General features: G+C 38.2%; 1 protein-coding gene across 2 annotated transcripts in view; it reads left to right on the forward strand.

Moving 5' to 3' along the window:
- Positions 1-4,255: 4,255 nt before the first annotated feature.
- KNDC1 (kinase non-catalytic C-lobe domain containing 1) overlaps positions 4,256-27,281 on the forward strand; it is a 56,877-nt gene continuing 33,851 nt past the window's right edge. For both annotated transcript variants that reach the window (XM_054276686.1, XM_054276687.1), the window contains exons 1-4: positions 4,256-4,460; positions 8,702-8,900; positions 12,181-12,239; positions 26,576-26,722. In XM_054276686.1, the coding sequence (XP_054132661.1) occupies positions 4,356-4,460; positions 8,702-8,900; positions 12,181-12,239; positions 26,576-26,722 (510 nt within the window). In that variant the 5' untranslated portion in view covers positions 4,256-4,355. The remainder of the gene's footprint in view (positions 4,461-8,701; positions 8,901-12,180; positions 12,240-26,575; positions 26,723-27,281) is intronic.

The raw sequence follows: 27,281 nt of genomic DNA on the forward strand, positions 1-27,281 counted from the left end.
CTCCCTCCCTCCCTCCCTCCCTCCCTCCCTCCCCATTTTTTAATTAAATAATGACACAATTGGAAAAAATACTGTGACATTTTAAAGCATGCTCAAAGTTATGGAACAGTTTCAATTCTACAAATTAGCATCTAGAGCATGGCCTTTCAACTTGAAAAGATGAAACTAGGGGAGACAGGAAAACTTTACAGTATCATGAATGACAGAAATATGACACATAAAGAATTTATCCACCACCTTTTCAAATACAAGAAATTAGGGGGCACAAATGAAACAAAGAATTTACTATATGTGTGGGTCAGTGGAGGAATTTTGTAATAGGATATGGTAGATAGTAAACCCATTCAGACTTAAAAAGTGAATGAACAAATTCATTAAAGAAAAAACATTCAAGCGTCTCTTGAACCAGTAGACACCACAACTGCCTTAGGGACTATCTGAACTGTGACACTCTGGGAACATTGTACATTATTACCTTGTTCCTGCACTCTTCCCTAGACATGTGCTATCAGCTGCTGTCAGACACAGAAATCAAGTCAGCTGCTTCACTGCAAATGCTCCTTGTGTGAAAATTACAAACTTCCCTAACTCAAATTCATTTCCTCTAAATTTGATACAGCTTAAGGGTGATGCCTAGAGAGGCTACCTGGAACAGAGGCTAGACAGTGTTGAATGAATAAAATAGGTATTTATTAAAAAAGCCTTCAAAGGATACACCTTGGGCAGTACAAGAGCTCAGCCATGGCTCTACCCAAGATGGACCCAAGATGGGTGAGTGGTCACAAGTTTCCACACTTTCATAAGCTTTGGTCCATTTACATATTGGGGTTAATTGTCCAATTACAGCTCCAGGTTATGAAGTCCCATCCTCCCAGCTTGCTCTCCTCAATTTGCTGTTGTTTACACTTTTTGGGCCTGAAGCTGCAATGGTGACCTTGGTTTTCTGGCTGAAAAAGGATAGCTTTGTCTAACTAAACTGTGAAGGGAACTTGAACAGAGCTATATACTATAGCAGAATATATACAGAATCTGGAAAATATGAAAGCTAAAACTTAAGGCATCAAGGGGAACATGTGAAAACTGGGAGGACTAAAATCAGGTGTATTTGATCCATTCCCTCTGCATTGTCTGTGATCATACAGTCTAAACCACAAAGCTCCATGTGATTTAGTGACTTTTTGGTCAAGAATTTTCTCATGTATAATATCTACGCTATATTTGGAGTTTGTCTTTGCTTAGCTTTCCATCTCTAATCAAGTATTAAAAAGTAAAAATCTCTAGTAATTGTGATTCTTGGTGTAATTATTGCTAAAGAGATCTCAGTTCATATTCAAAACCTGATCACAGGTAAGTGAAACCTTTCTCTGGTACTTTCATAGTAAAGCCTGTCCCAATTATCCTTTAATAAAACAATTTTAATCACAGTATATTCATTTAATCAATGCTAAAATTTCTTCCTTTTTTTCCACCTGTAGACTATTATTAGTACAAAGTAATGTTTTTATTTCTACCTTTTGAGAACTCTCACGTATGAGAATCTGATTTGTCTTCTATATATTTGTGTTTAATACGATACTCACCTGCATATTCAGTCAACCTCAGACTCAGAAATAAATTTCCACAGACATACATCCATCGAAATGCTTTTCAAAAAATGCCTACCAATAAAGACCTCCTAGGAACTTACACTTCCCTAAGCAATATTGTGGAAAAAAAGAATGGAAAATATGACTGCAGACAAACTGACAGCTTCATTTACATGTGGGTTTTTCATAATGCTGAACTGTGTAGTGTTGCACGTCCTCCAACAATCCCCGTGAGCCATGACTAATTGCAGAAGTTAATAAGAATGAATATTCTAGCCTGAGAATTGCCACGTGAATGTATCAAACAAGTTGCAATGCTTTTTCTGACAGCTGCCTCAGCTGTGAGGAAAACAAAACAACACTATTGTTGATGAGAGCAAAGGCTTAGCATAGCAATTTTTCTGGAAAAAAATATACCAAACCATGTCAGTTCCAGGGACCGTTCTGTCCTGCCCAGACACTTGTAATAAGTCTAAGTCCACTACAAGTTTTTGTTTACAGAATAATGTTGTGATTGTTTCATTTTGTTTTCTTCATAGAAATAGCTCTTCAGTAGAGCAAATAAGTTAACCAGAGCAACTATGAGATAGGTCTGAAGCATCCTGGATCACTTGGAGACAGTAAGTCAGGCACTTACTCTGATAAAATCTACCTGAGCCTAGATTCAATAAATAAATAATGCAGGTCCAAATAATGTAGGGTAGATGTGTGAACCTGAGCCTGCTAACCTCACAAGGAAATGCCCTATCACCCAATTACTAGAAAGGGAATTCCTCAGTCAACAAAAAACATTGATGCTTTCAAAAGTAGCATGTGAATTTCTGTGCAGCTTCCACAGGTTTACCTTAAACAATCTCTTTTCAGAAGAATTTGTGAATGCTCAAGCAGTGATTGCAATGGAGTGCCATCTAAGATGTATTGATGGGTGAGTGTAGATATTAGGCCTGATTTAGGCACCAGAGAAACTTTTCCTGTTTTCTCTCTGTCTCTTTTCTTTTTTAATAATGCCCACAAAATTCCAGAATTCATGGGTTCTTCTGGGTAGATTGTGCTGCCTGAGGAAAATATTTTGCCAAAATGGTGGTAAAATACAGTTTAGAAAACTTTTATATTTTATAATTACTGTTGCTGTCATGTTGGCCTTCTTTTTTTTTTTTTCAGAAGTACCAGGCATTGTTTTCCATGCTTCAACACTTGTTCACAAAAGCCTGAGTTACAGATTGTAAGTATATCTATTGTTCATATCAATTCAGTTCAAAAATGTTAGTAAGAAGACAGCATATATATGAAAGGCTGCAATCTGTCCGAGTTTGGCTTTTTTTCTCAGTAGCATGCCATGACTGTGGAATATATCCAAATAACATTCAATTGGGAGAAATCTTACAACTGCAGGATGACTTTTATGGGGCAGTTAATCAACGTACCTTTGTTTGCTTCACAGTGTTTGTTAATGTTTATTTTAATAGAGTATTAATCTTTTCCATAGAACACCACATACTAAAAAAAAAAAAAAACTCTTGCTTTGCTTGATTGTACAATGCGCAGATTAATTAATTAACATACTTCATTTTGACAAAGAATTATAGATATAAAGGAAAACAGAATAATGAAATTGGCACCATTATTTTCCAGTAGCTCTAAAATTTAATTACAGGAGAAAAGCGTTCTCTCCATCCACCATGTTTTTACAATAAAGATAAAAGATTGTTATGTGGCTTAAAGTTATATCAGGAGACACCTGGTATGGGGTTACTTGTCCATTACCAAATGCCGATTCCCATTCCCAGGCTACAGCCTGTTTACTCAAAACAACCTGAGCTTTCCGATGGGGTTTACTGGAATTAAAAACTGGCTTATGCGGGTGGTGGTTTTGAAGGAATCCTTGATTGTGAACCGTCGATTTCAAAGGGGAGTCTCAGTGAAGTTCCTTGAGGCACTCTAAGCCCTGTGGATAGCAAAAATGGGCCGGGACTAATGAACATCAAGCAGGTGACAGAGCCTTGGTTTTGCTTGTGGTTGTTATGGCTCGATCTGCGTCAAGGCTTATGCCACGGGCGTGCAAATACTTGGCCACCTGTCTTAATTGTAAACACTGCTTAATGCAGCAAACACAGCGGTTCGGAGAGCCGGTGGCGGTAACGCGAGCCCGAGGGCTGAGGCAGGCAGAGCGCGGATCATCGGAGGCGGCAGCAGCGCCGGTGCCACCGCGGGCACCAGGCACCCTCGCCCGACACCAGCCCTCCCTCCCCGCCGCTGCCGTTCGCCCGCAGAGCGCAGCCGGGAGGGACCGGCCCCGGCTCCCGCGGGGCCCCGGCGGCCGCAGCTCGCACTGCGGCGGGCGCGCCCCTCAGGGCGGAGGGCCACGGCACCGCCATCCCAGGGCGGCGGGGGGGGCGGGGGCCGCGGGCACCCAGCGCGGTGCGCGGCCGTACCCCGGCGACTGCCAGGCCTGCCCGGGGCGCGGCGGGGGCGGGCGGCGCCGCAGGAGGGCGGGAGCCGCCGCAGTGAGGCCGCGCGGGCGAGGCGGCGGCGGCCGTTGCCATGGCAGCGCTGCCCCGGGCCGGGGCCTGAGCGGAGGGGCGGGGGCGCCCCGGGCCGGGCCCGGCAGGGGAGGGGAGGGGGTTAAAGCGGGCGGGCGGCGCCGCGGGGGTCGCTGCCGGGGGCAGCCCGCAGGCGGGGTGAGGATGAGCCGCGGCGGGGGCCGAGGGCCGTGCTCCGAGCGCACAGGGAGGCTGCGGAGGTGAAGCCTCTGCTCCCTCGCCGAGCGGGATGGAGACTCTTGGCGCTGCAGAGGACGTGTTTTATGAGGAGGAGGAGGAGGAAGTAGTGAACTGCTACGACTTTGAGCCTCTGCCGACGCTGCTGGAGGATGAGGTGAGTGCGGCAGGTGCGGGGATGGAGCCGCCGCCCTTGCGCTCACCTGAAGTGTGGCGGCCTCGGGGAGGCGGCCGGGCCGGGGGCGCAGCGGCCCCCGGGAGCGGCCAGGCCGCGGCTCAGCGCCGCTCGCTTTCCGTGTGTGCTCCTGCCCCGCGGTCCCTGCCGCCAGCCTGGGCTTAGCCCATTGCCGTGCACCTTCTCCACACAACAGCAAAGTCACGGTCCTCGAGTGCGGGATGTCTCGTCACTGCTGTCGTAGCCGTGGGTTAATGCTGCAGTCGGCAAGTACGTGTCCTTGTCGCACCCGATCAAGGGAAATTTACATGGGCAGAATAATTTCCCGAAGCTGCCAGCCACTTCTTTTGTACTGCCGTATATTGCTGCCCTGTGCTAAAAGGCCTTTGACACTGGGAAATAAAAATCAAAAATATCAAACTGTTAAATCTGTTTCTTCAGTTGTTATGCTGAAAACCTGTAGCTAAAACCAGTTCTTGTCATTGCATTTGTCTGGTTCTGTTATTGGTTTTGCCCTTGCTTTTTGTTGCTCTTGCTCATCTTTATATCTTTTCACATGAAGTGTGTTTCTTACTCCCTCATGAATGTTGGGGCAAAATGTTTGGAGATGCTTTGCTTTTATAAGTAAAGGCTTGGTGAACTGTATGTGAGCTGCCCATTCCCCGAACCAAATCTTGCAAACTTTCTAACTTGCCATGTCAAGAATCCATGCTGAATCAGGAGTTTAATGTGAGTTTGGAAATGCAAAGCCCCTTTCAGCTTTCCTGCGTCACCCATTGGCTTGGCAGTTTGGCTCTTCCACTGTCTGTAGTGCTCAGTGCTGTAGGCCCTCTGAGACTGGCCCATGCAAAATCTTGGGGGAAGGTGGATTCTATTCTGGAATAGAATGTTTTGAAGTTTGTGTGAATTATCGTGGCAAAAAGGTGTCAGAAGGCTGTGAGTGCTGTTGTACTGAACTCTGAGCTGCTTAGTCATTTAGTGGAGTCTGCTCTTCTTGTCATTGTACCAAGGATAAAGAATGATGTTGTTGTCTGATGCAGGTGGTTTTTTGCCAATATGTGAAGCAGAAATCTGCCTGAGCTGAAGAGTAGAAAATGCTAAGGATGAGGGTGTGTTTCCATTTCCTCTCTTTACTAGAACTTTATTCATTTCATACTCCTTAATATTTGATTTCAAAAGTTTTAGAAATGGTATGTGGCCAATTAGTTTTTTTATTCCTACTGTCTTAATTATCTCTGCTTAATTGTATGCTACTGAACAGTTTTGTACTTGTTGAAGAAAATCTGAGAGAAAGCTGAAAACTAAGGTGAGCAGTTAAGTGTGGTTGCCCAACAGGTTTACTTTTTGTAGTTCTTAGTGTTAAAACCAGACACTTTCATATTAAAGCCAGACACAAGTGTCTTTTGCTGAAAGAGACAAAAGAGGCTTCAGCGTCTCTGATATTTACCATTTGAATGAAGCAGCTTCCAGTGGTCCGAAGTGCTGAAGCAGCTGCTCACCAGAAGTTTCAGCTTGCCAGAACCTCCTGTGTTTGAGTGTTAAAAGGATGGTTTTTTCCACAGTGGTACCTCTTGGTCTGTGTTGCTTTGGAGATACAAGCAAAATGCAGCCAAATGCAAGTCTCAGTGTTTTCAATGCTTCCTTCTCTACAAAGGCCTTGCTCAGCTGCAGCAGCAGCTTTAATAACTAAGGTCAAGGAAGAGTGATCATTTGGGAAATTTGTGGTTTCTCTGAAGTAGGTAACTTGCTGCCCTGGAGCACTGGAAATAGAAAGGCCTGCAATATGGTGGTGGTGTTTTACTTTAGCTTTTTTTTATGTTAGTTTTGTTTTCACCTAGCCATCAACTGCTGATGGAAACCATGGAACATTCATAGGACTTTTTTTCCTTTTTTCTTTTTTTTTTTTTTTCTTTTTCTGTATGACGTAACTTTTTCTCATCCCTGGGAAGGAAGATAAACTAAGCTTATCTGACATTTGAGCATTACCTTTTGTTTACTTCCCAAATAACCACAAGACAAAGATGTTTTGTAGGTTTGTGCTGTAGATATCATTGCTGGTAATTATTATCTGCAGTGGAGTTCAGCCTCAAAGCTTAACTTAGAAGTTCTCTCAAGTCCTTATTGTGACTGGAATGTGACGCTGAGGCTGTCTTAAAGATTGCAGGTTTAATTTTTTTCATATGCACTCTAAATTGAGCCTCTTATGTCCATATGCATAGATCAAACTTAGTTTTGCATCTTGATTAATGAATCATTCTTTTATTTCTCTGTTGTGGCAAATGCCATCGTGTCACCTACCTGGAGGATTCTAGGAGAGTTAAAAATAATTGCTCATTCATTGCTTTGATCATAGAGTTTCTATTTTTTACTTTTTTGCTGGCCATAAAATAAGAAGTGGATTGCCTCTTTCCAAGCCTATCCTTATCCCACTGCTCAGTTTGGTCAGTTTCAAAGTCTAATGTTTGTAGGAGAGCTTCTTGCTGTGTGTTTTTGTGTGCAGATAGAGGAACCTCTCTGCTGCTCTTCATGCTTGGAACAGCTTCCCTGTGGAAATTTGCAAAGCCTCCTTATCCACCCTCACAGCATTGAGGGTGGATATGCTCAGTACAATTGTGTAATGGCAGCATTACACAATTGTACTGAGCATAGCACACAGAAAATAAGATTTTGTGCTGAGATCTTTTGCTGCTCATTATTATGTAGGACTGAATTTGATGAGACCAGGATCCATGATTAGTGCTAGAAGGCACTGAAATAATGCTGCCATTAGTAAATCAAACAACGTCTAGGCCATGTCTATAAAAAATAGGATCATTGAGAAGTTAAGTTTGCCAAACAGCAATGAGTGTGCTTTATTTCTTACCTCATACTTATTTATTAAGCATTATACTTTAGACTAAAAAGCACAATACACTTGTGGACTGAGGTTTGTTTCTTATTTGAAGGATATTATGAAAGCACTGCTGAATTCTCTGAAAGACAGATTAATGAACTGTTAACCCCTTCTGTATGTATTAATCCAAATATCATTGATGTTGTCCAGTGCTGGAGTAGGTAAAGAAATTTTTAACTGTTCTCCAAGGGATTAAAAGTTTAAACTACTGCAATTTTCTGAGCTGTAAGATAGTTCACATCCTCTTTTGCTGATTATGACATAATTTATTTTTTCTCTCTGCTAAGCAATGTATATCTGCATCTTCCATTAAGGATATATTTAATACTACTGCGTAGTTAATAGTAGTTATAGCTCTGATACAAAGTAACTTCTGTAGATAACCTTCCATTTTTGTTACCTTACTTTTCCTTATAGATGGAGTTGATGTTTTGTTTGTTTAGGTTTGTTTTTTTTTTCTCCTTGTTCCTTTAAGTTCATGAAGACTTCTGTAGCTATGGGTAATGTATTGGGTTTGTTTTCCAAAAATATCCATAGAGAGTCTGGTGCTTTGGGCCAAGCAATGTTTCGGAACATCTTGACATCTTGACCAGGAAAGCCACATTAGAAACACATTTGTTTGGGAATGGACTCATAGCCTTACTGTGATAATAGGGTCAATACAAGTTGACTGCAGTTTAGGGCAGCAACTTAGAAACTTAAGCCCATGAGCTGTTTTGATCACTAAAAGCTTTGGATATAATGGGAAGGCCTAGGACAACCCAAGTGTTTGGTTTTAAGTCAAAATATAAAAACACTTCTTCTATGGCATGTTTGGCTTTTCAAAGTTTATTAAATGGTCTATACCACTAAACTTCCCAACAGCATCATTTTTAAGACAGGCCAATGTAAGAGGTACTTTTTCCCAGTTCACAAATGGTAGGGAGAATTGCTGTGAAGAGAATTTTAAAGTAGTTTATATAAAGACACCTGGGAAAGCTTGAAAGGCACGGATGAAACAAAATGTTTTCATTTAGTCTCTCTGCTTTTACCTCCAAGTGGTCTGTTTCCTTTGATGTAGTGTTTATGTAACTTACATATCTCCCATAGTGTTTTTTTTTATGTTGGCATACTGCGATATCTTTGTTCAGGTTAACCGTGTTTCTTAAAACATCTCTGTGTTACGAGCAAAGTCATGCACTTGGTGTTTCTTGGGGTGTTAATCAGTGTCCTAGAAAGTCTGAGAACTTGCTGGAAACATTACTTGTAGCCAATTGTGTCAAATATAATCTATGATACAGAAAGTAGTGTCATGAAATCCAGGGTAATTTATTAATTCATATCTTGGCAGGAGAATGTGTCCCTTGCTGATATTTTGTCACTGCGGGATAGCTGTCTTACTGAGCAAGATATTTGGGCAATTTGCCTGGAGTGTTGCCATTCTTTGAAGAGCATTGCCCATTCTGCAATCTTCCAGACACTCTGCATCACTCCTGACACTTTGGCTTTTAACACCAATGGCAATGTATGCTTCATGGAACAGCTCAGTGGTGAGTATTTATGTTCCCAGGCTGTTTGTTTTAGAACTGTGCAAACTCATGGCGAGAAACTGCAGTAAAATATTACATTCTATTTTTAAGACTTCCAATTAAAATAAAGATAAAATAAAACTTATTTGGGAAGGGTTGTGTATATTTTCATGTGAAACTACATGTTCAGTTTTATATTTGATGAACAAAGGCTGTTCTGAATTTGCTTAGAAAATTCCTCCTAGTTATTTTAAGACTTATCCAGGTGATAGGTCTTCTTTATTTCCATTTTAAACACACAGATTATGTACTTGTGTGTGCAAGTCTCTACCTTTCTAAAGCATGTCCTTCACCTCTTATAGATCTTCTGATGTCACGGATATATTCTGTTTCTAGAGAAGTCTGATAGTCAGTGTATCTTGGCGACTGTGGCCATAAAAATGGAGCAATTCTATTGCATATTTGCTATTAAAAAGGAAAGTTCTCTCAAATAAAGGCCTTGTGTTTTTTATGCTCTCTCTTGAATAAAAAATTATTACTTATTAAGTAATGATTTTCAGACTTGCCAAGTATTGGGACTGATTGAGAAATGAATTTTAATATGTTAAAAAACCAGTATGTAGTAGCATGGAAGATGTTCAGGTATCATAGCAGATGAACAGGGAGATGCTTGACTTTAAAAAACTTCTTGTTTCAGCTTGGACAAAAAAAGCATGTTATGGTTGCTGTTCCTTTCTCATGTGATGCATCTCAAGATGATAGGTCTTCAGTCTCTTAATGATTTTACAGAAGAAGAGTAAGAAAACCAGACAGCTCTTCCTCTATGGTACTTCTAAAATTATGTTGGCTCATAACTAGGAGAACCATACTAGTCCAGATGCACACCAGTTGAGTTTTTGTTGTGATTTCTTTAGCCTAATTTATTTTTAAACCTCTGTCAGGATGTTTATGCTTTCACACAAAATCTAGATCACAGTACTTAGAAAAAATACTAGAACAAAATGAGATAAGATACCATTGCAACAAATGAAGATTTTTTGCCTTTTTACAATTAGTCTTTCATATAAATGAAACATCATAAAATATAATTAATAAAGATTAAAATATACCTTCATAATTGTTGTGATGTTTTTTAAATTAAATTCCTTGAATAGACATGAGACAACTTTTAGTTACATATTAATAGGGTAATGTGGAATCAATTTCTTTTATTTTAAGGAGCTTGTCATACCTTGAAATTAAAAAATAAAAAGAAGCTGGCTTTGTATAAGCCAAGGGTGTATGAAAGACTTGTTGAAGAGCATAAATCTAGTGGATGAAAAATGCCCCTCAACTAAGATCTTTGCTTGTAGCTGGGGAAGAGAAAAATCAATTCCTTCTTAAATGTTCTAGTCCAATTGAATAGCTGGCAAACAATTGATCCAGGAATGCTGTATTCATGTACTTAAAATGTGGGAGAACAAATTCCTGTGCAAAGCAAATGTACGAAGATTTAGTTCCCTGAAGTCATGTTAGTCTCTAAGGAAAAAACTTTTCATTAGTTCTCTTTAAAGAAAGATATGTTTTCCGTAGGAATGCGAAAAAGTGACACCTGTGTTCTATTTCTCTCAGGCTTCACTGTGTCTTTGGCTCTTTCTCTCAGATTCTGTTACTGTTTGGTTAAAAGATAGTGTGTTGGAGGCACTTGAGGAGGTTGTCCTTTTTGCTTCCCTGCAGTTGTTGCCTATGGATTTATTCTTCCAGAAGAAAATTATAACCTCTGGATTTGCTTTCCAGTGAGAGAAAGTGAACAGGCTGTCATCTCTGCTTTAGCAGCAAGTTCTGCTTCCTGCAAGTTCCGTGGTGCTAAAGTGACAACCATTCAATAGGATATTCTGCCAAGGGCTCTGATACCTTCTTGTCTCTTCAGATCACACACATTCCCATTGTAAACATTATATTAAAAGAATATAGTGAGCTGTACCAGTGATAAGTTAAATACTTTTACAGCCTTTAAAGTGTTCTGTGGAAAGAAAAGGAAAAGGTAGTGGGGAGATAAAAAGGAGAAGTAGCCTGCAGGTTGGGGAAGGGGAGAACAAAACATCTCTCTGTTAGTTCCCCTCCCCTTCAGCATCCTCTGCCCACCCCCAAAATCAGGAAAAAATTTGGTGGTGGGTAAGAAATGCAAAATTGGTTGCATAGCCCTCTTTTTCAGTAGGAAAGTACGTTTGAGAATGTCCCGAAGAGCTGTAAATCAGTTACTGTTTCTAGTCATCCATGCCACCTAGCTACAACGTATGAATATGTTTAAGAAGTCCTCTCTAGTAGTCTCTGCTACAAAACTGGTTTTAATAAAAACTTTGCATTTCACGCTAAAGTACAGGCACAAAAGCTAAAGTTATGATGATTTAGAATTAAAGCTAAAGTTATGATGGTTATGCTGTGCCTCTGAACATACTATTTTTTTCTTCTTGTTGAGAAAGGAAACACGCTTTTTGCATGTCAATCATCTTGACTTCCCAGAAGGATAGACTAGGTGAGTTGGATATGTATGTGGAGAGTAGGCTTTTTTGTTGTGCTCCTGTTGCATTCCTTGATGTTTTTTACTGGGTTCATGTGACGTAAGTGCAGTGTGATACTGTATACCTGCTTGGATACAGAAACAGCATCAGACTCTCATAAAGTGTTCTTTTCTTCTTTCCACCTCCTCACTCAGAATTGGCTGCTGCAGTAGCTCAGTTCTCTGCTCAGCAGCACACGCATGGGCTCTTTACTTCCTCTACTCTTTTATCATAAGTAAAACAAACTAAGCAAAAAGGTCAGACTTCTAAGCTGGCCTATAGATGAACAAGCCATTAGCTGTTCAGGCTGGCTTTGCTGCTTGAACCCTTATCTCCCAGGTCTGTAATGGAAAATAGTGAGTAGAACTGTCCAGTTAATCAAATCAAACCTCTAAGCCACAGCTGAGCTGCACCAGCTTTGGTGATAACTGGGTCCAAACATAAATGCCTGAAGGTAAGAAGTGGTAGACATGTTAAATGTATTTCTTTGTGAGTGTTTAATCTGGTTTGTTTCTTAGTAGGGAAGTTATGATACCTCTTTAGAGAGAGCTTGAAAACCATACTTTATTTTACTTCCAGCACTATAAACATGGATAACAAGTTCTTTGTACAGTGGATTGGAGTGAACCAAAATACTGCTATACAATGTTCCTTTTGTATTAGATAGGAGCGTGTCATTACACTTGTATCATCAAGTTGGTTTGTGGTTTTTGTAAACAAGACTAATTTCTAATCTGGCATGTTTCTTTTTGTTTTCAAAGATGATCCAGAAGGTGCCTTTGTTCCACCAGAATTTGATATCACCGGTAACACTTTTGAGGCAAGTTCATAAATTTATCTGTAAAATAGAGGGAGAGGTTAATACTTTTAGTGCCTCTGGCAATACCAAATGCTCAGCATTCTCAGTATATAATTTTAGAATTTATAAAGATTGTGAGTAGTAAATGGTGCTATTTAGATATGTTTTGTGAAAATAAAAAGTAAACTTTAAATGCCATATTAATTTTTGGCATAAACATTTGTTCACTAACTGTTAAAATGTGAGAATCTATTTTGGCTGAATAATGTGCTACACTAAACCACAGCTGGCCTATATTATGTTCACTGGTACCCTTCACTGGTTACATTGACTTGTTTGGGGACTAGCCATGAACTTTTATGTCTAAATATAAAATTTGTTTGCTATCCTCTTCAATAAAATAATTCAGGGAAGGGTAATCAGCAATTTTATCTTTGATTTAATGAAGAAACAGATTACTGTCTGTTGCTTTGCAATGCCCAAATGCTCTACATTGTTAAATTAAATTAGATTTAAATTGTTTATACTAATTCATTAGCCTCCCAAGTCAACCATCTCATTGCCTGCTAAAGGAGCACTTGCTTGCTTAATATCTGTTTTCTTAAAACAATATTTTTTATGGCATGTATTCTTAGATAATTCAAATGCTTTAACCAGCAATGCATTTAATTCAAGGTATATTTAAAAAATCTGGTTCTTTATATTTTGAAACAAATATCTTTTGCTTTTCAGAGTCATAGCCTTCATAGTCATGTTTATAGTTCTCTGTTTCTTGATGGGGGGAGGTGGGAAGGAGGAGGAGGAAAAGTGAACCTTGGAAGTGTGAAGTACCACATGTTAAATGAGAATGATAAGGCAGGAAGGGTGGCAGAATAGAATCTGAAATAGTGCAGTCTCTGAAGGTTAAAGAGGCAAAAATTCAGAAATTCAGTTGTTGCTATGCTTTATTAATGTATGTACATATGCCAGCAGAGATCTAGTGCTTTTTGTGCTCATTCTCCTCCTCATCCCCATGATGGTTTTTGGGATGTCTTTCTTTGAGGACAAGGATTGTTAAGAGGTGGCCTGCATTCCCTGCAAACTTGGCGACTGTAGAAGCCTTTATATTTAGATGTGGTTGAGGAAAACAAGACCCAAAGGTGACTGGTTTTTGTTTCTTTCTTTTTGTTGTGCTTCTGAAGCTGTGCTAAGGATTTTACATAAATATGTTCTTCATCCCTTAACAAATTTCCAAGACTTGACACAAAAATGCTTACAAGGTTTGCAGAATTATTTGCTCCTTTGGCCAACTGATTTCCCCCAACCCTTTTTCCTTGCCTAGTAGTTGCTGAACTTGTCTGCATAAAGTAAATAGATACACTGAAAGAGTTTCAAAGACTAAGGAGATGGAACAAGGTGAAATAGGAATTTGGGAAGACTGTGGTAATACTAAGTGACCTGAAATTTTAATTCCATCTGATAGACAAAGCCATTGTATTCCATTTGGATAAAACATCTGTGTATAGATCTGTTGTTTAACTCTTCTCTTTCAGCATGTACAGGCCTGTTAAACCCCAGTGAATCCCAAACCCAAGCACAGCACAATCAATTAAACATTCAGTGAAAGCTGTTTGAGTCAGGAGTGGCTCTGAACATTGACCCTTTTATTCCTTTTGCAAAGGTCAGTGAAGATACATGAAGGTACACATTTGTGTGAAGAATGTGTTGACATGCTCTGCCTTGTCTCTTGTGACATGGGCTGAGTGCACTGATTTCTGTAAGTTGCTGCTGTCTCTTCATTTAGCAAGTTGGGAGGCCTTCCAAAGCAGGGACAGCAGGGCTATGACAGTGTCCTGTTGCCACAGCTGTTTTTCCCTGACCATCCTAGAGCAATACACAAGGCAGAAAAGCAAGGGCTTTCCCCTGCATTAAGGCAGAAATGTATTGTTTTACTCTGGGATTTATGTGCATTTGGTCAGCCATTTATGGGATTCAGACTATTTGTGAAACTTTCAAAGCTTTACTTCTTACCATGTGTAGAGTTTGGTTGAATTTTTAATTCAATTTTACTGCTTTAGTACCAGACCAACTTCTGCCAAGGATTCCATGGTGATCTCTGCTTGTTTTTACTTTTGCAGATTCCAAGACCTCCAATAGGTTAATGCTTATGTACTTGTTTCAAGGGTTTTATAATACTGTAATCTTTCCAAGTTGACCATTTCCTTCTTGGTGTTGATACTTCAAGTTCTTCTCTTTTCCAAAAGTATTGAGACTTTTTTCTATCCCCTCACCCCTATTATAACCTTTTGCTATTGCAGTAGCAGAATAGTAGTGCTTTGTATACATCTCCTGGCCTGTTGTGTTTTCTCAGTGTTATGAATTTCTTTGATTACAATAAGCTGCCCTTTATACAGGGGTGTCAAGTGTCTTGAATTAAGTGCTTGCTCCTTCCTTGGTGATGACCTGACTTGGTTCTTCTTTGTTGGAGTTTTTCAGCTGCTTGGTCTGCTTTGTTTAGAACAATGGCAATTAATGTTTGTATTGAAACGGTCTGATTTCAATATAAAGAGAAAAAAATTGGTTTTGGAACTACTAATTATGTTCAGGATGATCTTTGATAGCTGTTGCTCTAGTGTCAAAGCTTGGCTCCTTTAAAATAGTTATGTCAGCCAGAGGTTTTGCTTGATTTGAGTGCAACCTATTTTGTGGCTTCTAAAATGGATGCACACAATGAGATCTGTATGGCTACTGGATGACTTCTTCCCCTTGAACTCTTCTTTTAAAAATCCTTCAATTAAAGCTACAGTTATTTCAACAAGAGATGTTTTGTTTCCTGCTTGGTGAATTACTGATCCAGACCTCTAATGGTATTGTGACTCCAGCCTAATTAGTTGCTAAACTTAACTGGCACTCACAAGCACACAAGGGTAATAGACACAGGAAACAAATTGAAATGCATTACTGTCCTGGTGTCTGAAACAACACTATTAAAGATGTCAGTTTCTAGTTGGAATTTCAAATAACTAGAGATCTAAAGCTTTGTCCAAATGACAATGCACAAGACTGAAAATTAATTGATTTCATGTGGTTGGTTTTAGACTTGTGCCTTCTTTCTTGACCTGCTCTCCATTTGTTAAGTAGGAATAATAGCACCAGCTTCAGTTACTGCTGAAAGTTGGAAGGTGAAAATTAGCACTTCAGTTTCAGTATCAGGTGTAAAATAGACTTTTTAGAGAGAAACATGGGTAAGAAGGAATTAGCTGTGAAAGGGGCTTGTGGTAGTGACAGTGAAGTGCAGCTGAACTTTCCATGGTGACTTTAGTGCTGCCACAGTTCCATCCTCTGGGCTTGGAGGAAGGATTGCAGTTTCTGAGCAACTGAAGAGACCTTGAAATCACTGTGTTGCTAAGTAGTTGGAGTGGCATTGAGTAGGGTAGTTCTGGAATGTTCTCCGCTTCCAGGTGTTTGCGTAGTTGCTGTACAAGGACAGAAAGGCAGCCAAGCAGGTACTGCTGGGCTCTAGGACAGTACTGAATTAAAACAGAGAATCTCCTGTCTATCTGTTCATGGTATTTTTTTCCTCTAACTGTGCTATCTCCTTACAGACTTCCAGTACCATTGTGCTCTAGTAAATGTACTGTTAAGAACTGATGCTGAAAGGAGAGAGAGAATAGGAGTTACACTTTAGAGTTATGATCCATACTTTAACTGCCAAAAAAGGTGAATTTCTGTACAGTACACTTAGTATAATTTGCACTTCTTTTCTTAATGCAGATGCAGGCATGTGATATAACTGTGCTCTGTAAGTTTTCAGATGACTGAAGCTGTCACTTGCCTGCATTGATGGAAATATCTCAGTTTCTCCTTTTCCTCTAAGCTGGAAGTTGTGCCTTAATTTGCTATTGCAAGTATTGACCATGTCTTTGTTCTCAATGAATCTTGAGCTAGAAGTCCATTAGAGACATCTGGATTATAAATACTAGTGTCTAATTTTATCATTTTCTACTCATCATACTGTAGAGAACAACAAAGAATGTGAATTTTTCTGTTCTTCAAAGACAGGAAGAGGCTGAGATGCAGAAATACATAATTGAGACTTCTTCTAAAATTTGCCCTGATTTTGCCTTCTAAATAGGAAGAACTTCAGCCTTTTTCCTGATGAAAATGGTTCCTATTTCATTTTCTTGCCCTGAGCAGTACAGTGTTAGACTTGTGAAATTTGACCAATGGGAGGCTCAACATGAATAGTTAAATATTGTTGAGTTCATTAATAGCCTTACTTCTATCACTACAATACAAGATTGCCTCAGGTTAAAAACATTGGCTGTCTCAAACCAGTTTCAAATAGCTATTTGTCTGCATCACAAAACTGCCATTGAGTCTCACACAGAGGTTCATTGATGTGGAACACCACATTTCTAAGATATGAGCTTTCAGTGAGATGAAGGACTGATGTCCACCATGTATGAGCTTGCATTTGTAATAGTTTAATAATGTGGCTATTCAGTTTTGCTTGTTCTAGTGAATCTTTGTAATAGAAATCAGTGAATTTTCACTCATGTCTATTTTTTTTTAATCTAAGGAAGATTGGATAGTACTTCTGTTAATAACTTATTTCAGTATTTGGAGGTGATAAGATGCAGTAATTTAGAAGCCTCAGTGTGCAGCAGGATGAAAACCTTCAGAAATTAAAAGAACTGAAAAAGTGATACAGAGTTAAGTACTACCTTGAAGAGAAGGATGGGTTAGTGATGGGGAAGAAAGTGAAGTTCACATTGCGTCTTTTTCTCATCTAGAGCTTGTTCTTGCTTTTGTCTATCAAGACAGGAGTAGGGTGTGCTGATACCTCACCTGTGAGAGAATCACAGCTGAAAGAGGCTGAATGCTGTCACTATCTTTGTTAGAATGTCATGACTGTCAACTTGCAGTGGGCTGTAGTTGATTTATATTATATTTTAAAATAAGTCCAAGCATTTCACCAACCTTGAAAAGAAACAAATGTACATGAAGTGGTAGAAATGCTGCAAGTAGAAAAGATACAAAATAAAATGTTATTACATTGTTTTTGAATACTAAATTATTAAGATTCATATAGCTTTTTCCTAAGAAATGTGACAAGGCAGTTGGAGTGATAAATGCAGTATACATGTGAATATTTTATGTACATATAAATGCATGGGTTGAAGTTTCAAATGAAACATTGTGTCCTGCAGAATAGATAAAGAAAGGTTCAGGGGGTGTGTGTGTGTTTGTATGTGTGTATATATATATGTCAGGCCTACTGAAGAGAACTCAGCAGACAGTTTCATGCTGCAGTATTTTTCAGTACCTGATCATTACTGACTGAGTGCTCATGTCTCAGCTGTTGGTCCTTCTCTAAATGTGAAAGCCTTCATCTTTCTCCCAAATCCAAACAGCAGACAGTATAAAGGAAGTCTTGTCTTTGTGACTTTGCTAGTCTTTTAAAGCAGTAGCTTTGAATACTGTGATATTATCTCTATTGTTCTATTTGTCTTTTGCTCTCAATGCAGGATGAAAAAAGAAAACTTTTATATGTTCTCCTAGATGGGTTTTTGGTTTTGTGTTTATCTGATGGGGGAAGCAAATCTTTTGAACCACCTAGTGCCTTTTTTCTTCAATTCTGTTTCCCTTAGTTTCATGTAGCCTCCCCTTGAGACTAATTCTATCTAACAGCAGTAAGGCTTGTCATCAGCAAATGGTAACTTATCTCTTCCTGTGGTCTAAACCATTCGATCTCCTGAGCATTATTTAAACCTGTCTTTTCCTTCAGTGACAAAAATAATTACTTTCATTCGTGACGTCTGCCTCTACTGTGCTATAGAAGAGAAAATGGAATCTTCCTGTTCTTGCTTTTACATCACCATCCCAGTTGAGGTCCCTTTCAGGAACTTAGGACTGAGCAAACACCCTTTAGATGCATTGCACAAAGTTAACAAAAGGAAGAATGAGGCCAATGGAATTTTTTTACGTCAGTCGTTTTGGGTTTTTTTTTTTTTCGTTTTAATGCATAGTCTATCTTAAAGTTTATAATTTGATTACCTCAAAAACCTACAGCTTGTTGCTTAGTCCTGAAGTTGGAGTTGCAAAGTTGTCATATTGGTCTTGGCACTATTAAAGTTAAGATATATAATTTTTCCCCTAAGATTTCTGAAGATTCTGCCCTGATGTATAAAAGAATTTATAATTATCTAATTTAAGAATTTTTGTGTGGAAAAGATTGAGAGTGAAGACAGACCTTTGTGTTCTCTCTTAAAACAGATGGGTTTTGTTGTTGGAATTTACTTTTTTTGAAGCCTGAAGGGTTTTGTTGGATAAATTTGTGGATAGCTTCCATCATGGGCAAAAAACTATGGCAAAGAGAAGAGGTTGTTTTCTCCTGTTACACATGCCCAGTGCCCTAAATCTCTGGGCTTCTTAATGCTAAAGATGCACAGATGTTTTGGATTAGTTGTTTGTCTCCAACCTCTTCCATGTAAACTCATTGGTGCTGATACTTTCTCAGCTATGGATTAAATTGTCTTCTTTAGTCCTCGTGTCATCTGTCAGTTTCTGGTGCTGCCCAAACTCATTTCTTTGATGGATCCATCATCATACTGGTCTTAGTTGCAGAGCTGGTCCTTTCCACTTATTTCCATCATTTACTCCTTAGAATGGTTAACAATGCTGTTGAAATGTAATCCCAAACCCTTAACAGCACCATGGAATTATGCCTTATCATTAATTTTTATCAGAAGACTCCTCTTTCATTAATTTTATGTTTGTTTTATGTGGATATTCAGGTCACTGAAAGATCATTGCTACTCTGGATTGGGATAATTTATACTCCCTGAAACAATGGCAATTAATTTTTATCATTTGCACAAACTGAAAATAAAGCCATTTCACCAGCGTATGAGAACATTTATAAAATACCACTATTTCTGAAAGGTTCAGGAAATGGTTGACTTAGAAGTAGATGGAAGAGGCCTTCTTAATCTCCAGATAAAGTTTCAAGACTAGTTCAGTTTCCCTTGTGAATTAGATGGTTGTAGAGGATTAGGTTGTTGAGATTTAGTCAACAGAGCCTTCAGGATTGTGACAAAATGGTTGTCACTCACATGTCACTGTCCTTAGTTACAGCATTTCAGGAAACCTTAGCAGAATAATTGTGAACATGCTTTTGAAGCTGAGGATAGTGTCTCTTGGGAAATGTATTTAGTGTGACTTAAGTTTTCTTAGATAACCTTGCAACATGTTGTGAATTAATCTCTTTATATATGCATGCTCCAGGATTCTTGAACTTTTCAGCCCTTTCACCAAGTTTAAAAATAAAACAAACAAAAACAGGGAAAGAACCCACCCAAACAAAGAAAAAAACCATGAAACCCACAAGCCAACAAACAAACACCCTAAAACAAAAAAAGCCCTACAAAACAACCAAAAACCCCAACCAAATTTCTTCTTTCTCTTGACTGTAATACTGCTTCTATGCTTAAGTAGAGAAGGAGCAAGGTTTACTTCTGCAGAAAACATTCCCCTGTGAAACAATCAAACTAAAAACATAACCAGTCTGAAATCAGCCCCCAACCCTCCCTCACCAAATGTTTATGTTCCTGTAATATACAATGAGAGCTACCTACCTTGGCTGCTTCTGTCACCTCCAGCTGTTCTGTGAAAATTGGTGGTTTGAATGTTGTCATAATAAGAGATTATGCAGAGAGGTAAATATAGAAGTGTCTGACCAGCTTTTTACATTTTGCAGTTCATCTTATATATGATCCTGATAGGGAAAAAATAGAAATCTACATAGATTATTTTTTTAAGGAAGAGTTAACTGGTTATTGTACAGTAATGAAAATTTTATGTGTCAGAGTCTGGATGTCATTGATTCATGTCATGGTAAAAGAACTGGAATGCTATTCTAGTGTATTCGCCCGTAGTGTTCTTATATGAAAGTGCTGCAATTCAGGTTTTTAGTTCCAAAATCTGTAATAAGTATCCCTCAATACAGAATGATGTGAATGCATTACTCAGAGTGACAGACTTTACCAGTAGGCACCGTCTCTAAGGTTTAAGAGTAGGGTTTTTTTTAATAACATACTTCAGTACTATGACTAATATTGTATTTGCTATAAAATAAAAAAAAAAAAAATCCTACACAGTTGAGGGAAGACAGAGCCAGTCTGCTCAGCATGCAGATAACTGTTTTCAGGCTTCCTTGTTTCTATGCCTACAGGGAATAAGTTGTGTTACCTTAATTAAGTGATAAATTAATTACCTACGGCAAGTAACTTAAAAGTAAGGAGGTTAATGGCTGATAAATCATAAGGAGAGCTGTGACACATGAAACTCCGTTTCAAAGGGAGTTTTTTAAAAAAACCATTGTTCAAGAAGCTTTAAAGATAAATGTGAGTAATTTCTGCTATCTAAACCTCTGAGGTCTTCAGCAGGTTTTGTTTTTTTTCAGTATTCTTCCTTACCTGTCATAATTATACTTATTCAGTCATGCAGGAGAAGAGTCAATTGGTGTGCTACTCATCCGTGTTGGGGTGCCTGATCTTTGTGATTAAGGGAACCTAAAAGTGGGATGGAAGTGTAAGAAACCTGTTCTTAATTTGTTTCTTCACTCTGCAAATACATGAGTAATTTCCTGCAAATAGCATGGTTTAAATTTGCTCAAGATTCTGGGCATGTTCATCTTCATGTGACTTCCAAGAAGAAAATGAATCTTTACTGAGAGAACAGTCAATGGCTTAAGATAGATCTGTCTTTAGCAGCTTTTTGAAACTGTATTGAGGTCCATTTTAAAAATTTGTATTTTTTTTCTTCATTTGTGGGTATAGCTTTGAATTGACAGTATTCCTTTACAAAGTGATTACTACTATAGATGCTGGCAAATTTCTCTATGGACAACAATCAACAGAGCCATATGGAAAGCCAAATCTGTGGCTGTTAAAATAATGTTCGCAGGTGCACAGAGACTGTTGTAAATGTATCTTATGATTTATTAAAAAAAAAAAAAAATCTTTTGTCAAAGAAGACCTGAAAAGAAACCCCTGAGGTTAGTCAAAAAGTATGAAAAAAAACTTACAAATGAAAACAAATGAAAACAAATGAAAACAAATGAAAACCTGATGTTTTTCAAATCTCTCAAAACACAGAAATGCTACCCGAAGTCTGCGATGTTTGCAAATGAATAAGATACAAAAGAGTTTTTCAAAGAAAGCTACAGCCAAAAAGCTATGTTATTTTTTTGAACATGTTTTAATCTTGTAGGACCTTCAATAGCTTCATAATTGCAAGTCTTCTTTATGGAGAATTATCAAAAATTTGACTCAATTAAGAGTGTCAAAATAGACTAGTGACCAACCTGACAAAATTAGCAATAACATAAATTTCCAGGAGCAGATGGTGAAACAGCATTCGTAAAAGAAACAGTTACTTCATTTAATATTCTTTAGCTGGAAGACAACGCCCTGAGGGAGAAGCTCTGCTAGAAATCTATGAGGTGTGCTGTAGCAGCAGCCATGGAGTGAGCGTCAGCTCTCAGAAGTGAAGAAGTGGGTGGCAACAATGAGATGTACATGGGTGGATTCAAACAAAATACTCCCTTTTTATGCTGTAAAATGTGGAAATTCTTGCTGCAAAACATAGATGCAAAAAGGTTGCATGTGGCTAACACTTAGACAAATTAATGGAAATAAACTGTTGACATGAACTGTTACAAGCAAGAAGGCTGCAACTGTAAACTAAGATTAGGTTAATTTCCCAAGTAGTGTTTCTCAGTTCAAACTGGATGATACAGATAGAGGTCCCCAGAAGCCAGAACCAGTAAAATGCAGGGACTAGGTAACAAAGCCTTGCTTGTGCCTTGTAATATAAATTGATGACCTGACGTTTGCCTAACAACATATACAAACTTGAAAGCTTTCACTTACTTTTGTTAGGTTAGTTAAAAGAAAATTTGAGAGTTAAAATACCTGCAGACTTTGGTTGTGAGAAAATCTGACCTGTAGATACTTTTTGGGCCCCATTTTTTTAAAAGTCTTTTGGGGACCAAGTTTTTTTCAGGCAAGGTTAACTGTAGTTAGAAGGGACAAAGTGCACATTCCAGTATTTGTTAACCACTTCAAGCTGGACTGTATGTTTTGTGAATAGTCTACAGTTGCTGAGCACTTCTAGCACACTCTGCAGACTAATTATGAAGGTATCCAGAGTGCCAAATGAACATAAAGCTAATTTTTAATACAACACCTTCCAGTAATTACAATTATGCAGAAAGGCATTTAGTCCATTTGTAGTGAAGGAGAGTATTGAAAATAATGGACCTATTTCCCTTTAATTTTCTCACTAAGGAATATTACTGACTTTCTTCTGCATAAAAATAGTGCATTTTAGAGTGACTGCATAGAAAAATTACATAGGTAAATATTAAATGTTTTCTCTCAGTAGTAATTTTCTCAAGCATTACCTTGAATTTCTTTATAAAACTTTGAGGCTTAATATCACACTGAAGCTTTTTTTTATGGAACCCTTAAATACTTTCAATTGTGAAAGGGTGGAAGTAGTTATATCTGTGCAATCTTAGTAAAAAAAGAGAAAAATACACAAAGTAAAATAAGGGTCAAGTAAGAATGTCAAAACCAATTACACAATTTCTATAACTTATCATTTAGTCAGAAATATTTTTCAGGAAGAATTAGTTGTATTATGGTCTGTCTTTTTCAGTTCTTTGGAAGACCTACAATTCTGAACTTAGTGCAATCTCAATACAGAATATAAATGGCCATTATTCATAATTGCTACATGCTTGTGCAGTCACTATTCAAAAGCTCTTTTGTCAGCTTTTTCCTGTAGTGTTTGTCTGCAAATGGGAGTTTCTGGAGAACTTCAGTTCTTTAGCTCTGTCAAGCAGTAATACAACAACGCCTCTGTCACACTCTCTGTGTAGACTTGGAGCTTTTACTTCCTCTCCTGATCTTTTGATTGGCAGATTTTAAAACTAGAGCAGATCATTATTGTTCTCTGATTTCACTTCCTCTAGTGTTAAATGATTATTAAATGACATGCAGCAAGGCAAGTAACTTTTAAGTAGAACTTGCAGAAGCCTTTTGGAATGTATTCCAATCATTATATAGAATTATAACATGATGGCAGAATCTTTCCTTGCCCTTGGTAAGTGCTTCCAGTACTTAGCCTGATCATTTAAAAAAAAGGTAGTATCTTCACCTTTTGAATTACCTTTTTGGAATTTTTTGTCTTCTTAAGCCTTTGTGTCTTGGAAACCACTCTAGTATTTAATGTTATTTTGATTTGAAGCTACTTGTATGATCATGACCTTCAAAATTTTCTCTGGAACATCTGAGTTCCCTTGTTTCAGCATGTTGCTGAAAGGACTTCTATTACCTCAAATAATTACTATCTTCAAACTTTTTTTTTTTTCTTCTTGTGTGTGTGTGTGTGTGTGTAAAGCATACCATAATGGTTTACCTACAATTCTTGTTGTGTTTGCTGGCTTTGGGCTAAGAGGATATGCATTCTCTAGGACCAAATCTGGAGAGCTGGTTTCTTAATGTGACTTCCCCCCTTTTCTCCCATCCTTTCTGAAGCTGACACTGTGGTGCAGTCTTGCTGGCATGGTCTGTATATTTTTGTAACAAGTGACATTTAGTCTTTAACTCCTGAACCTCCTTAGCAATTTTGAAGAGATTGCTTTGGGTTTGTTTGGTTTTTCTTTTGGACCTCTCCTCTGACAGTCATGCTATTTATCAGCTATTAAACTATTACCCTGTAATGAAAAATGCCCATAATTCAAACAGCTTTCCTCCTTATCTACATTTAAAACAAGTGGGTGTGAGGGGTTTTCTTGAGGGGGAGTGTTTTGTTGGATTTTGGTTTTGTTTCTTTTTGTGGTAGTGGTTTTGTTTGGGTTTTTTTCAGAAATTAAGGAAAAAAGACCTCTTAATTATTTAATAAAATTCCTAACAGCCAATTCAGTCTCAGAAGAAAAGTTTTTTGCCACCCTTTCTTATTTGTTACTCTCTATAGAACAGGCTGAAAAGTTTTTAGCTTGTTTGTGAGACTGTTTTCATTGAGAGCAGTCACTTCTAGTAAGCATTAGGTATTTTATACTCAGGAATTTGCTTTATTTATTGCATATACCCATCTTGCTCTTCTTTCCCAGGAAGTGAAATTTTCTTCCTAAGCCCAGCTGTGCAGTTAGGTAGAAGCTGTTTGATGCATTAACTTGGGGGATGCCCCACCTAGTGGATGATTGTAATTTTCTCATTGCTCCACTAGGACACAAGGTTACGTTGAATTACCTTAAATATTACCCATGTTTACTGCCAGCTCAGGAAATTGATTAAATAGCTGCGTTTTCTTTCCCCTTTTACTTGTGGGCTGATGGTGGTGGTGTTTGGGGAGGTAGAAGAGGGGCAGGGAGAAGAGGGATTTACATGAAAGAAAGTTTCAAGTTGAAAAAGTTGTCCATATTCCCCATAAATGTTTTAACATAGAAATTAGTTACAAGCTATGATGCTTAAAATGGCCATCTGCAAAACTAGTTTTCCTGCCTGTCAGAGGAAATGAAGTACCTTAACAGAGCAACTTTCAGTGTGTTGGGGAAAAAAAAAATCTTCAGTTTTTTTCCCATCACCTTGTTAGTGGACTATTTGCTCAGGCTTCATAGTTTTGTGTCCTTTTACCAACGTGGTCTCTTTCATCTTACCAAAAAAATAAAATCATTCTGGTCTGTCAAGGGTGTGGTTCAGTAGGGCTGCTGCCACTGAGTGGCACAGGGAGCGGGGCCGGGGAAAAGTAACCCTTACTTTTGGAATATATGAATGGCCTTCATTCTTCTGCTAAATCAAAATAAAAATCATAACAGTTCCTGTTTTAGTTCCTCTGATATTCTCAAAACTCTTCAGCTATGTCTTCTGCTTAATGATGAAGTTGTATAACAGTGGAAAACTTGAGACTGAAATTATTGCGTTGGAAAAAAAAAAAATATTTTCTGTCTAGATCAGATGGCATGTAGTCTGCTTTTCTGACACTTGTCCTAATCTTGATGTGTCCCAAACATGAATCAAAGCTTCTGAGCCAGCAGCCAGCACTGGTTTATGTGTTCTTGATTTGGGGATGGCATGGAGGGGAGAGGGGAAGAGGGGAATTGTTCAGTCTCACATACACAGCTCTTCCTGAATAGGTGGTGTTACACGTCCCTTCATGGAGGTGTCCTGCCTCACTAAAAAGTAAATCTAAAAGCATACCTGTGGAAAAAGTACAATTCATACAATTTAGAGACAAAAACACACCTTAATGATAAAGTTAGGGGTGGGTGGAGGAAATAAATTACTTTTGACCTTCAAGTCAGTCTTCTTTCTAAGATAAGAAATGGTCAAGTGTGTAGCAAAGGCATTAAAACCAATTTAATGTACAAGTGCAGTCGTTATTTTACTTATGTATGTATCTGTAAACCTCAGAGGGCAGTGTTCAGTACATTTGAATTCCTGGCTATGCTGCATCACCATTGAAATGTTTATCCAAACTTGCACTTATATTTGCTTATAAATTTTACACATTTTATACATCTGTTCTATTAATGGAATATAAAATACAGGCCATCACAGATAAAATACCATTGCTTAAGTAGATCTGAAAAACTATTTTAAAATATTTTTTCTTTTTTGTTTTTTTCCCCAAGAAGCAAGATACTTCTAAAATTAAGATGTAGCTGTTTTGTGTGGGAAATCTACTGCATTAGCACTAGATTTTAAAAAGTTGCTGGTTCACCTAATCCTAACCCATCACGAGGATGTGGGCTTTGAGAGAAGCAGAGGTGGAAAACATGGAGTATTTTTAATAACTCTTTCATAAGTGTCTTCAGTGACAAGTGGTATTATGCTGTATTTTCTTTGCTTTTTTATGCTTGATAGCACTCATAAAATATTGCTATATAGAAAAGGGTTTTTTTTCAAATAAATATTTTGTTTCCCTACTAAGAGGGATGCCACTTCAATCTCCCTTCAATCAAACTTTTTAGCATGCTTTTAACTTAAACAATACTTACACAAACACAGGGTTCTCCGTTTTATATTTATTTGTAGCCTGGTATAATACTTGTAATACTGGTTATTGATGAGGGGAAAAAAGAGTTCTAGTTGGACCCCACAAGATTTCCTTTTGTTTGCAGCAAGTATATCCCCCAAAGCAGGTCTGAAGCTGGTTTTGTTCATCATGTTTAAGTTAAACCACCTTTCCAGTAAACTGTTACATTAAATTTGAAAATAGTGTATGCTTGTGTGATCTTGAAGCTTTTGTGGCAGGACAGAAAGAATTGGTAACATATTTAATGTCTTTTTTAAAAATTTTTGCAGGCACACATCTATTCTTTGGGTGCAACACTGAAAGCAGCAATAGAGTATATTGTAGAACCTGAGACAGAATCAGAATTTGGACAAGATCTCCACACTCTACTGGAACAAATGCAAGAAGAGAATCCTGAAAATAGACCAGATATTGAGGTAAAACAGCCCTACATAATTTTTTGTTTTAAAAAAGTTGATACTAATACTTCTGTATGTGTGCTCATTAATCCCTATTTATCTCATTAATCTCTGTAATTATCAAGATTGTCTTGATAAGCAGTATGCTCGGGTTTTGCAAGAAAGCTGAGGTCTTCTCTGACTCTACAGAAATTCTTCCTTTTTCCCACTCTGCTGGATATACAACCTGAAAGTAGATGTAGATGTTTGACAGTGCTTGGATTTTTAAGAAGATTGTGTGAATACACTGATGTATCTAAATTTTCTCAGTAACTGTTTTCTTCCCATTTAGTATTTGGTTTGCAGAGAGACAGATTGTCATTAGAAATAAAAGCACAGGCATTATATTGTGAAATCTGTGTGATAATGGGATTGCATTTAAGAAGGGGAAGTAGGGACCCTGCCCTAGAAAGCCTCTGTTCCTTGGCATGTTCAAAGCAGTGTTGTTCAAAGCATTACTACTAACTAGCTTTTCTGTAAATACATAAAGGCTCAGAAATCTTTATTGAATTTTGTATTTTATTCCATTTAGCCTCTT

Source organism: Melozone crissalis, unplaced genomic scaffold, assembly GCF_028551555.1.
Source record: "Melozone crissalis strain CALT ecotype California unplaced genomic scaffold, PUWL_Pcris_2 ptg000019l_1, whole genome shotgun sequence".
In the NCBI taxonomy this organism is placed as follows: domain Eukaryota; kingdom Metazoa; phylum Chordata; class Aves; order Passeriformes; family Passerellidae; genus Melozone; species Melozone crissalis.